General features: G+C 41.0%; 1 protein-coding gene across 1 annotated transcript in view; it reads left to right on the top strand.

Moving 5' to 3' along the window:
- LOC113037142 (homer protein homolog 3) overlaps positions 1-13,670 on the top strand; it is a 49,812-nt gene that overhangs the window by 34,016 nt on the left and 2,126 nt on the right. The window contains exons 6-10 of the mRNA XM_026193883.2: positions 2,488-2,496; positions 5,170-5,306; positions 7,801-7,957; positions 12,081-12,191; positions 13,122-13,202. Coding sequence (XP_026049668.1) covers positions 2,488-2,496; positions 5,170-5,306; positions 7,801-7,957; positions 12,081-12,191; positions 13,122-13,202 — 495 coding nt within the window. The remainder of the gene's footprint in view (positions 1-2,487; positions 2,497-5,169; positions 5,307-7,800; positions 7,958-12,080; positions 12,192-13,121; positions 13,203-13,670) is intronic.

The raw sequence follows: 13,670 nt of genomic DNA, 5'->3' as shown, positions 1-13,670 counted from the left end.
TAACGAGCAGATGTGTTACTTGCAGTCGCCATGGCAACAAGAGACCTGTTTTGTTGGCTGGTTGATTTTGAAAAAGAAAAAGACTTCTCTCAGCACATGAATATGTCTCAATAAGCCAACCACAGACACACACAGAGAAATGTCACCCGGTTAGAACTGCAAGGTCAGAGGCAGGCGAACAAGCTGGACTGATTTCTCAATAAGACAGCAGTCATTGATTTTGTGGCAGGCCGTAAACGCAGAGGCGCTGTGGCTATTATCACGTCGTCTCTCTTCTGGCTCACCGCAGCGCATACTGCTGACTGTCTGCGGCGGTATAATGTGGAAATAATACCCAATCGACGTTGTTATAGGCTGCGAGCACACGAGGACGAGGCAGGTTTGAGCCGCTGCCAAGTATTGATGGCAGCTCCAGTGTGGCAGTAATGCCAGTCAAGAGCTCCATTAAGGCTGTTAAGCTTTTGTAAACAGTTGCCAATGTGTGAGTACTGTTTAAAGTTCTCTACAAACACATGGGCACATTCTGCCTGACAGCAACTCGCTCGGTTGTGCAGAGCGGAGTTTAAAGCGTTATGCAAGCGTTTGTTGAGAAACTTATTGCTCTTAAATTAAAAATACAAAAATACTTGAGCAAAGGCACAATAAACCGACAAACGTCTTCCTAACTTCCCCGCGTGCAGTTCTGCAGAGAAGCTGCGTTATTTTGTCTTGTTTTGTTTTCCTGCCAGTGCATCAATAGGTCTTGTATCACCTACAGTTGGTCAGTAAAAGCCCTGTGGTATTGCAGAGCTGTATCTTTGCAGCCTCAGGCTCTACCGAGCACATATTCTACGTGTGTGTGTGGATAGCAGCAGGGGATCTGCATGCAGCGAAGCTCCAGCTTTCTGGCTTATTTGCAGAGCTTAAAGATGAGATGGAAGAGGAGACGGCGAAGCCGGCGAGATAAAATAAATGAACAATGATAAACAGACAGAGCTGTAACTGGGATAATAGTTTTAAGGAACTGAGAAATAATTAGGAAGAATATTTCATTGTATTTAAGGGTTTTAATACTCAGTGAGAATAAAACCCCAACCCAGATAAACTCCTGTATTTTATTGGCATTAATTAGCTTCTAGAAGGATTTTCTTTTATTATTACAATAATATCCAGTTTGAAATGAGTTGAAACACGACTGCACAGTAAATGTATGTCAGAAACAGTCCATATGTATTCGTGTTTCTCTCAGCGTGATCACAGCAGGCTACAGAAGCTGTTACCATCCTCTGATGGCCTGCAAACATTTGTTTCTTTTCCTCTTCGTCTCCTTCACTCTATGCATGTCGAGTCAGAAATGCCAGCTATCAATATTTTAAACCCCTGTCTTGACATTAAAAGCAGCTGAAAAGTGAATGCATTACTGTGTGTCGTTCAGTGGGTAAGGACAGGTGCTTCAAGGGAAACCCGTGCAGGTACCTTCAGATGCATAGAGACATGAATAAGTCAAGTGGGGAGTACAACTGAGAGAGAAAGAGAGGCATTATAGAGCTAAGGAAGCAAATGGACTGAGGCTGGGATAAATAAGTAAACAGTGTAGATGTACTTAAGACAAACAGTGGTGCGGAGCCGTCATGAGGAAAGCTCTCAGGAAAGCAATTTAATATTTACAGTTTCTGGGATTCCACCGATTATCAAGCCGGGATTCTCTCAGGACCCTGAAAAGTTTATAAGTTGCTGTTTATGTGTTTAAAAAAACAACACGCACGTGCATTATATTGTATGAGTGCCTGCTGAGCTGGGCATCACAAACTGAATGTTCTCTTTTATGATGACAGTGGAAAAATATGTGCTGCGTTTATTCTTCTTTTATATTTACTCTTAATGTTTCTTTGTTGCTAAGCTCGCCTTGCTGTTGTTTCCATGGACTGTCCGTCAGTCTGTGTGGGCGGGACTTCTGAGCGCCTCTTAATCTGTTGGTACAGTTTGTCCGTGTGTTCGTCCTTCAGCTGGAGTCAGTGCTTCTGCCAATAACCTTGTGTAACTCCACACAAACAAGTGGCATGCAATGTCTGGAAAACAGTATATGCTTAGTTAAAATAACTGTGCTTAAGCCAGATTTGAAAGCCCTTGAAAGCATCATTTACTGTGATGTGCAGATTAATTCTTGTCTCGTCCCTCGGCCGCTTGCCTGTAACCTTCAACTTTCCCTCCGCATCTGCGAGCTGCACTTACAAGTTCTCTTGCTGGGTAGCACCAGTTTCCTACTACTGTGAAGGCTGTTTTTGTTAAAAGGAGACCAAAGTCACTTGTAAATGTCGAAGAAATTGTTTCACTGTGACACGCAGAGGAAATCCACAAGCAAAAAAAAAGATCCCTCGCCATGCCTCTGATAACTGCCTTTGCCTTCACTTTAAGAGGGTTTTTTTTTATCATATAATAACATTTTTTCTCTCTCCTCTTCTTTCTCTTTTGCTGATGCATCGTGGGACGCACGCTCATCCATCTCAGCTTTCACAGGTGCGTGAAAACACAAGCACCAACCTACAACAAACACAGCAAAGATGACTGTTTTGTCGATGGAACTGCTGCTCGTAGACTTGGTGTTGCACGGACACTCGCGCTCAATAATTTATCTGGAGTCTGATCAAAGTCGACTTGAGAGCAAATTAAAGTTTCAGAACAAACCGAGCGTTTGCCGCGAAAGGGAAAACGATCTTTAAGTATGGCTACAACAACAACAACAACAAAGAGTGTAATCGACTCTGTATTTTTTCTTTTAATTTAAGTATTACAGAAAACTGAATTCATCACGCCTCCCCCATCATCAGGGGAAACATTTCATTGATTTCTTTTTTCTCCCCAACATCTCCTGAAAACAAATGCACAAATACATCCTTTAAAAACTGGAAGTTGTTTGAACTCTGGCTAATTAGTCCGTGTTCTTAGCGTCTCTGTTTTGTTTCCACTCAGTCTGTTAGCAAACAACACACCAAATTTTAAAAAAGGGGGAACCTGCTGTAAATGTGCAATCCCATTTATGACTTAAACATGATCTGTGCTATGAATTATTCAGCAATACACATAGTCGATTCGTTGGCTTTGGGGGTCCGGACTGGAGTTGTTTTAGCTTTGATTTTCCTCCTCTCTCATTCCTTCCTTTGGACACAGAGCTCATCCACATTGAGTCAGCTGTGTGTTTTATTTCCATATCCATCCATAAGCATAGACTCGGAGCTGCTGAGCTGTAGATAATAAACCGTTGTCCTCAGGGGAACAGAGTCAGGCTCACTCAAATTAATAATACAAGCTCTTTCTACAGTAAGTGCAGGGTTACGATACTCCAGTGAGAGACTGGGCCATTGACGAATTCAGGTTTGGGTTTCCATGAAGAAGAAGAAAGAAAGAGGGCGACGGGTGGTATAGAAATGTGCCTGAGCTAATTCATCTGCATGCTTTTAAAAAGCAAGTGGAGCTGCCTTTTAGCCCACAGCCTCAGATTAACCAGAGTGGTTCCCAAAAATGTGTGACAGGAAGCATGAACCGTTTTCTGGGCAGCAGGGAATGTAAATATCAAAGCAGATTGGTTAGACGAGCCAAGTATAATGTCAGATTTTAGGTCTCTTTTTATGTTGCTCAGTTTGATTAAGCTAAATACTTGGGCTAAAATATGGGTATGGTGTTCAGCTTAACAAATATCTCAAATATTTGTGCTCAGATAATGTGTAAAGAAGCGGTGGGTTAATTTTATGAAGGCTCTTGTTATTTCAATAATTCATCTGTTATTTAGTTTTCAGAAAAAAACAAATAGTTTACATTGATGTCTTGGTATATTTCTGTAGCCTCCTATTAATAATTCCATCTTAAATTTAGTCCCTTGCTAACATCAAAGGAGGTTTGGAGGTCAGTTACTGGGTTTACAGTCCATTCTTCAATAATAACACTTAAGGTTGATTGAGGAACTTCTAGCATTTAGGAAACTCTTTAAAATGACCTGTTCTTTCATAAATGTTTGTTTTTTGCTTGATTTTATACGCCTTTGGCAATGGGGCTGAAAACACTTGATTCAAAGACAAAGAGACTGTGTGGATGATTATTTTTGGTTCATCGAGTGAATATTTATTCAAAAAAGGCAGTGACTAAAAATTAGGCTTGGCTTTCATATTTAAGGTGATAAATCTTATATGTTTGACAGAATAAAAGTCTGAACATGAAATATTCCATGACATCTGCTGAGGAGGATCATGTGATGTGGAAGACAGCTGTTGAACAGCTGTTGGTGTTTGAAGTTGATTTTTATGTCTGTTATTTACTTTTATTATGACACAAGCTAGTCTGAAATTAACAGTTAATTTTCCCTAAACCCTAAACCAGCTTCCAAAATGAACGTTGAATCCCTCCAGTATGTAACCTGTGCTACCAGTTCGCCTCTTACCAGATGTGCGGTATGTGTCATTTCTCAACCAATGCACACACGGTGACACGATGCACATACTTTTTCTGTACACACACGGAAAGATGAGCCCTTGGAAGGAGCAGCTGTATCTTAGTCACTTCTTGTTGAATCAGAGTCCAATCAGATCTGTGATGCTGTATAAAAGCAGCTGGGCTCCACACATGGCTGCTCGCTTTGTGTAGAGCCTGTTTACAGAAGCCCAGATGGGACATATCAAGCACCGGTATGTTGAGCTCTGTCCTGTGTTGTTGCTACTGTGTTTGGTCTGTTGTGTCCCGATGACAGGTTTGGGTATAGGGATGTTAACGGAGGGGCCACCAGTTTAAACCTATGCTTTGAAGAAAGAGCAACAGAAATGTAGAATTATTGGCCTGCATTTGGCCATGCTGGTCTATCAAAGCATTCACTGTCATTTCTACCACACACTCAATATAACAATGCAGAATACTGGAAATGTACCCTGTTGAAGTGCTCTTGCCACTTAATCGTGCACTTTCTGCTTGAGCACTCTTGTTGTCTGATATGAAAACTGCAGCGCAGCTCCTGAGGATTTACGGCGTAATCGCAAACAAGGAAGAATCCCCTTTTTCCAATAACGCTTCCATGAAAGGTCCTGGTTTATCTAGCCTTTTTTCTTGTACTACACGAAACTGATGGTTTGACATCATGTCATCTCTTCAGTGTTCAGATCCTGTTTGTATTGTTATCCCCGTTGGTCCGTGCGCTGTCTGTTTTAGGAGCTGTCGGAGGACCGCCATTCACCGCCGCTGCTGACAGTCAACGGGCCCGGGGAGGAAAAGCTGTTTCGCAGCAAGAGTGCTGAAGTGGAGCTGACAGCAGAGAAAGAAAGGGTCAAGAAGATGTTGTCTGAAGGGTAATGACAGATTGTGTTTCTGCTCGAGTCACCGAAATGCTTAAAACTCCCTCAACAGATGCATATACAGACAGAAAGAAAGCCATAAAATGAAAATGTTTCAGTCTTTTCTGACATAGCAAAAATATATCATATTGCTATGTTTTTATATAAAAATAAAGCAATAAACTGTTCTAGATTATTTTATAGGTTTCAAACAGCCATGGGCTATTCCTGTCAGATGTGCATGTGGGAGTACTGAAACTTTTAGAAAGCATTCTCTTTAGCTTGCTACCTCAAGAAAACTTTTCTGTATCGCTTAGTCACAGTACAACTGTTTTCTTCACTGGAAATCCAAAAGTATCTTAAACAAATCTGTCACTCCCTCCTTTTACATACTGTACTAAGAATGGATAAAGTAATGCTTTAACTATAAGAAAACTCCCTGTTATTCACCAGTGACATCAGGTTTCTCCTCCTAAATGTATTCATATGCATGTTGCCAGATTTTGATCGTATTGAAGTACTGGATTATCTTTTGATTAAGCTCATCACTTGGATCCTCCATCTTTTGTTTCACGTACCCACTCGTACAATGCAGTGTCTAACCCCCAGCTTGGCTGCACGAGCATATGTAAGAACTCAAAGCACTGAGTAAAAAGTCCCCTGTATCCTGTCTGAGGCGGACTTACGAGCCATTAAATTGCAAAGCCTTTATAGAGTGCACGCCATTGTTAAGGCGTCACACTTCTCTGCTTTTTGCATTCAAAGAAACTGAACGCATGACTTCTTTGGTGCGTAGTGATGGTATCGTGGATGTATTCCACAGATGAGGAAAACCGTTAGTCATCCTGGAGGCAGAAGTGGCGCTCACTCTGCATCTGTATGCTCTCTTTTCAGATTAACATCATTAGTGAACATGCAGTGGAAACCGGAATGAATTGTGCCTTTTTAGTTCATATTTCACTTAACGTTCAGGTGATTTCTGCACTGTGGCATCGAGCTGCATCATGGGAAACGAGCACCGCTATGGCCAGCTTTCCTCGCTTTACTCCTGAGTGGCTGGAATCAGGTGTGTTTAGCCAATCAGAAGTTAAATGGGTCAAGCAGGTCAAGCAAATATGTGATTTTTATTTATTTTTTATTTATGTAATCCAAAATCACAGATGCCTCAAAGTGTTTACAATAAGAACACATAATTTTAAAATGAAACATGAGACTGAGTGCTAGCACAGTAGCAAGTGATGATATATATATATATAGTTCTGCGTGTGGGTACCACACATCTGGAATATTTCGTTTTGATTTATTCTAGGAACTAAAAATCAAGAAATACAGTTTTTATTTATGTATTTATTTTTTGAAAAGAGCGAATGGCCAAGGACTGAAAATGAACCCTCCTTACACATAAGCTCAAACATTGTAGCTAATTACCTAGAAAAGCAGCAGTGAGTCGGTCTGAGCTCTTTACAGGTGGACTCTCCCCTGGTCTGCAGTGTGGTATGTGTGCATATCTGTGCCTCTTCTGTAGCAGGCAGATTAAACACCATCACCTGAGGCCTAACCATAACGTTTGTGCTCTTTTTAATCTGTATGTGTGTCCATGACTTAAAACCACCCAGGCCTGAAAGGTGCTAAATTTTGCAGCTCGTAATCATCATCATCATCACAGCGGTCATTATTGATCCCTCAACCTTCCATCTGGGACCAGTGAAGCACTTCTCAGCTGCTTTACAGCCCATTATTCCAACAGTTTTATTTTATGATTGTTTTAGGCCAATGCAGGCCCTTCTCTCCCGTTGCTATGGTGAGGGGTATTATGGTTGCCAGTTTTAGTCGTTATGGTGGAGACTCTGCTTCCTAAAGAGGAAGCTCTCTGCTTTATTAAATATCCCCACTGAATTATGACCTTTACCGGCACACTGAATCTTTCCCACAACTTAATAAAGCAGAACAAATTACCGCTGTTGTTTTGGGTTTTTTAGTACCCTGTGGTACAATTTCCCACTGATGAAGGTGAGTGTTGCTCTGCTCTGTTGCAGATTTGGAACAAAATGATTCTAAAAAACCCAAGAAAAATTATCATGCCATAATAATTATTTTTGCATTTCTTGGTCCACTTTAATTCCTAAAAAATATTTGCTGAAGCTTTTTAAAGGCATAATAAAAAAAAGCTCACTGTAGTAGCACTTATCCAAAAAAGATATAAAGTCATCATAACGTTCATAATTTGCAGAACTCGTCTGTCTCCTTAAATTCATTAAATGTCAATAGACTTCCTCACACAGCTACTGCAGGATAATAGAAATGTTTCACTCTATTACCTCTGTATCTTCTGCTTTCTCCTTTCCAAGGTTTCGTTCCAACAGTGTCAAACATTATCTGTTTAAAGTAGCATCATTTAACAGTTGTGATTGGTTCATTCGATTGATTTGGTTCAGGTGAACAAAGAGAATCAGAGTACCAGTTCTTCAGGAGAATTAACGAAGTCTGTGTGTGGCGAACTTGTCCTCAGGTCTATGTGTGAGATCAACTTGGAAGCTGAACTCTTCACTCTTCAAGACAGCAATGCCAAGCTGGTGGCAGCACTGCAGGAAGCTAACAGCAGCGTGGAACAGTGGAAGAAGCAGCTGGCTGAATACCAGGAAGAGACCGATCGCCTCCGAGACCAGGTGACCTTATGTAGTGCACAGAGGAGTAATTACAGTAGGCTTAAGTTGAGTCTTTTTCAGTCAGTGTTTGAAGAAATTCACATTATACTTTGAAGATGACACTGAAGATGCTTTCACAGTCTTGGGAAAAACGATAGGGGCCTGATTGACTTGTTAATACAGAATTTTATTTGAAGTCACTTTATGAAACACGATAATGAGACGACCAATGAGACTTATTGATCTAAAAGAAAGTACAGTGCCATATCAAAGTCTTAAGCCACTCCTCGTTTGTTTATATTTCTCTAGGAAAATGGGAAGTAAATGCAGCAGTTCATGGAAATATGTCCAAACATACATGGAAATATAGTAAATGAGTAAATCACAACGTTAATGAGTTTGCACTTCTTAAGGAAGTCTTATCATTTCTGTAGTCTTCAGGACTAATTCTCCAGGCTTCTCGAAGGACATTCAAAGCTCTTCTTTGGATGTTGGCTGCCTCTTGCTCTGTTTCCTGTCAACATGATCCCACGCATATTCAACACAGCGTCAATACTGTTGAGATCCCGGCTCTGGGGAGGCTTTATAACTACACTAGCAGTGTGTTTGGGCTCTTTGTAGCTCTCCCCTGACCTCTTCTGTACATATTAATGATGATTTGAACCAAAGCTCTCACATTTGGATTCGTCACTCCTGTTGCCACTGATTTTTTTCAGTTCATTTCTTGTGTATTTTGGCACATCTTAGCATTTCTCCCAATTTTCCTTCCTTAAGAACAGCTTCTTCACCTTCCAATAAGACCACAGCGGACTTGTTTTTTTAGGCTGGACTGAAAAGCCAATGTCCAAAAAACTTAAACACAGTAAGTGTCCTGTTTTATGCTCCTGCGCTGTATGCTACACTGTGTGATTTACAGTAAGCACTATGGGGGACTTGTAAACTGAATATGCAGCCCATTGTGCATTGTTGTTGTTGTTGATAACTGTTTAGAAATTATATTTATGGGTATGATGTTAACCTAAACTAGCACAAATGCATCTATCGAGTTTCTTCTATAAAACTTTGTTTTACTCATTTATACAAATGTGTCAGTATCACATTAAAATCCCTACAAGGCCTGCTCCAAACTGCAGATGCATTTTTCATCCAGCCCCCCCTCCCTGGGATATTTTCTGTTGACGGGCTCCCGTGATAGTCGCAGGGCCAGAATGCAGACATTTCATATTTAATTTAGGGAGAGGAAATTCTGCCCTTGGTCGAGCTTAACGACACAACTTTATTGCAACAGAATTAAATGCTGCTGCTGCAACCCAGTCTGCTCTATAACCTTTACAGTACTGCCTCTTTTCAGATTGCGTTTTTTTTATTATCTTCAATTCATCTATTTCTGAGTGCAGGTGAAAGTTACACACCTCCCCCCAAAAACACACACACACACACACACACACACACACACACACACACACACACACACACACACACACACACACACACACACACACACACACACTGTAGCAAAGTCAACCAGGTGGCTGGAAGTAGAGCAGGCCTCCAGGGTTTGGTAACAGGGTGGCAGGGTTTTGTTTGTTTTTTTCCTTTTTTTTCCTGGAGGGGGGTGAGGGTAGGACACCCTATACTGCCCACCTCCTCCCCCCTCTGTGCCCCAGTTAGTGGAAGAAGATAAATCACTGCAGGAGTAGAAGGAGAGAGGATGGCTGGCTCTCTCCTCCCTCGTCCCACTCTGAGCAGCTTCAGCCATGTTTGTGTTTGTCCACCACAGAGAGGCTGACAGCAATTTGTATGCATTTAAGGATATTTGAATGGTTCTTTTTTATAGCATATTTTTCCATTTTAGTGTATTTTGTTCTTCTGCCAATCTAGTTTGAGTTTCATTGGCACATACCATATAAATATTTAACAATTAATCAAATTAACTACACTGACAAGTTTATGTCAGCGCTCTATTGCTGTTGTAAGCAGATGCGTCTCGGTTATTTAAAACAGTTCAACTTTAGTGGGAATATTACAGATACCACAGTTCTTACAGGCTTTTTCTCATGCTACACTATTTGTGTGGAGTTCAGAGAGATGGAGCTACTGCCTCTGGGGACAATGGCTGTCACTCACAGACCAGGTTAAACCAAAGCCCCCATCCCCCATCCCCAGCCTGCATTGGTTTTTGTTAAGCTCGGCTTGGCTGGAGTAGCGTACCTTGGCATCTTTAAAATGCCACTTTGAAATTACCTGTTAAAATGCAGAGGACACGCTTAAAGGAGAGAAAATGAAAAGTCGTCCATTTCTGCAGCACCGGCATTAAAATAAACCGAAAGTAGAAGATCAAGGGCTTGCTTGAATCCCACGGCTATTTCTTTTTCTCAGATTTGTTTGAGCTCTGCTCTATTATGCATCGTAAATGGGACTCTAAAGCACAAACTGGTATTATTTAGGAACTTTCACACTGAAGCCATAATTTATCAAAAATCTCAACTACATGGGGGACATCTTCCCACTTCTTATTTCCCATCAACAGTCAAACCCCAGATACATTTATTGTCATAGAACAGTAAAGAGTAAATAATCACATTTAAACAACTGGAACCAGAGATTTTCTTGCATGGTTGCACAAAATGTTAAATAAAATTACTGAGCTGATTGTTTCACTGGAAGAATTTTGTGTGATGCATTTCATTTTAAGGAATTATCAAATAGAAGCTGCAGTCTAGTCACATGTTTTAGTCCCCATTGGCACGCACTCGTTTAATTTAATACAATGCAAAGTGATTAAAATGGTCAAGTGATCTCGAGTAAAACGGTAACCTTTCGTTATTGCTCAAGTGTCTCGTTATCAAATGCTATTCCTTTAATCAAATGGGGAGCAAAATTAAATATGTTATCGTGACCTCTAGCCCTGTCACTGTTTGTGCCTCGGTCTGTCTGTTAAACTACAAAGGCCTAAAAGACGGCTGAATCTCATCGTGTTCAGACTTCAAATGCTGCACAGTTTGTCCTTGTTTCGTCAAACCGTCTGTCAAATCTTGACGGTCTTTGACTTTTTCATTAATATGCTAAACACATGGAAGTGGGTCAGATTGGGAAAATATCTTTCAAAAGGTCAAACCCCCTCGAACAGCTAAAAAAAAAGTCTCCAAGGCGAGAGGCTTCAGTGCTGTGCCCATTGGCAGCAAAGCTTTTTTCCACAGAAGCATTTTAAGTGTGTGTGTGCGTGTGCGTGTGCGTGTGTGTGTGTGTGTGTGTGTGTGTGTGTGTGTGTGTGTGTGTGTGTGTGTGTGGTGGGGAGCAGAGTCAGGAGAGAGGCAATGAATAAAGAAAATGTCCTTGATTCATTTGTAAATTGCACAGCAGTGTGGTGCATGATAATTCTTCACTAAATGGACTTTTATTAGCTGTGAAAATCACTTCACTTGCTGTTTGTCTGCACATAGATGGACAGTAAAGTGTTTGTGCATAGACCGTGGTCATGTTGGTTTCCATTAATAGCACGAATTAATTCTGTGCATTGTGAAAATTATATCACACGTTAGGATTATACTTTGGATTCTTTGGTCTTTTTGTAAGGCTGATTCTTGTTTGTCATATCTGTGTACGAGAAAGATTATGTGAAAACATAATAACATGAAAACTGGACTGATTAGCTTCAAGACTAAATTAGATTTAGCTAAAACTAAATCAGACCGTCTCAGGAAATGAGATTGAAATTGCCTGGCTTCCATACTTCTGGTTTGCTGTCGATTTTCATCAGTCAGATTCAAAACTATGCTGGTTACAAATGAGACTTCTTTTTGCACAGTTTGATACATGCTCGATTACTGTTTACAGTATAATATTTCGCATCGCACTAGTTCTGCCTGAGTTACATTAAAAGCCTGAATCTGTGATCCCATGTTCCCGTCCATGCTTCTCTTTCGATTAGTGAAGCTAAACATGGAGTGACAGTCGCCGCTCCCTATTTCTGGATTTCTCTTCCAACATTTAAAAGGCCCCCGTCTTTTTAAGATTTGTGATATCTCTCAAAACTCACCTTGGATGGAAGCCTTTAGAAGGTGGATTTAGATGGTAGTCTTGCTTTTCTTATCTTATAATGTTGTTTTTAATGTTATTCATTGTGTGTTTGTGTGTGTTCCAGGTGGCCGAGCTTGAAGCCCAGCTGGGGCGTCCTTCTGCTGGACAGCCTGGTAAAGAGGAGCTGAGCCGGTCACTGGAGGAGTTGGAAGCCCTGCTGCGAGCCAAAGACCAGGCAAGACACCAAATTTCCTCTCAGCAATGCACACTGTCCAAATCTATTTGCCACCTTAAAGGGAAGCTCGGTGTATACCACTAGCTTAATTTACAAGAGCATACATTATGTACTGCCAGCAGTCTTTTGGATGTGTGAGCCTGAATCTTCTTCTGATATTCAATTACGCCATAAAAACTCTGAAAGAGTAAGTGTCATTTTGAATATCTGTTCTCTAAATCATCTTGAACGCGTTAAATGAAATATTTTCTTGTACTTGTGTAAAAGGTAACTACTTGATAAAATGCTGCAGAGTTCGTGCAGACAACGACAGAAGAATGTGTTCACTGGCTTTTTTCATTTGTTGTCTGCTAAGATCTGGATTCAGCTTTGAGGCTCTGTCGTGTCTGTCGCTTTGATCACGCTGAAGAGTGCTTTGATAAAATGTCACAGTCTTACGGAACACGACCGAGCAACGCCGAGACTCGAGATGTAGATGTTCCGAACCGCCTCCTCCGTACTGAATGACAGATTTCTGATGGCATCTGTAACTTTTCTAAAACACACATCATCTTGTCAAACGGTGCATGTTTCTGTGGGTAAAGTCAATGTCCGCTAATGCACGCAGGACACGCTGAGCCAAGAAACGTTTCCTCAGGATAAATAAAAGCAAAATGCTCCTTTGAAAGCAGCCCGCTGCTCTCTGCCAGCTTCATTAACATAACCACATCTGTCCCGTCGTTTAAACACAGTCCACTTTTGGCAGCCGGATTCATGCAAGGTCACAGTGGCATGTTTCCCTCCCTCCTTCCCAAGAAGATGAAGGCGTCCCAAATCTTATCACTGACCCCCTTTATAAAATTAATGAGGAACGCTGCTTGTCCTCGGGACATTGAGGTACATGAATCGGAAAGATGGTGTTGTAATTATTTGGAGTTACTGTGTTTTCAGGAAATTCACAATCTACAGAGCAAGAAAACAGATGTTGGCGAGCTAGAAAGGGAGAGGGAGGAGGCCATGCAGAGACTCAAGGTAAGCTGCAGTTTTGTGACTGACTCATCAAATTGGACAACTTTGTCGTGCTGCACAAATAATACATTTGTGGAAAATGTCACACATTTTTATAGCTCAACGACTATCAGTTCTGAAGTTGCTGATTTTCTTCCTCACGCTGTAGTAAAATGAACATTTTAGGACTTGTTTACTCTTTGCTGTACAAAAGATTACATTTGATGATGTCACTTTTTAGGTTGGTAGAATATGCTTTTATATTTGTCAGTTTTCTGATGGCATGTTGGCTAATAAGTAACCGCTCGTTCTAGAAAGTCATCAGCAGATTAGTGTATAGTTAATATAATGGATCCCTATATTAGATTGCAAGTGTGACATCCGTCAACCTGATAAGCAATGAAAATGCTCACCAGGCTGACTGATGTGTGTCATTGGCGCCGCTAGCTGACCGGTTGTGATTTTCCACAACAACCAGACATAAAAGGGATT

Source organism: Astatotilapia calliptera, chromosome 15, assembly GCF_964374335.1.
Source record: "Astatotilapia calliptera chromosome 15, fAstCal68.1, whole genome shotgun sequence".
Lineage (NCBI taxonomy): Eukaryota > Metazoa > Chordata > Actinopteri > Cichliformes > Cichlidae > Astatotilapia > Astatotilapia calliptera.
The sequence above is the reverse complement of the archived record's forward strand: the minus strand, read 5'-3'. Positions and strand labels throughout refer to the sequence as shown.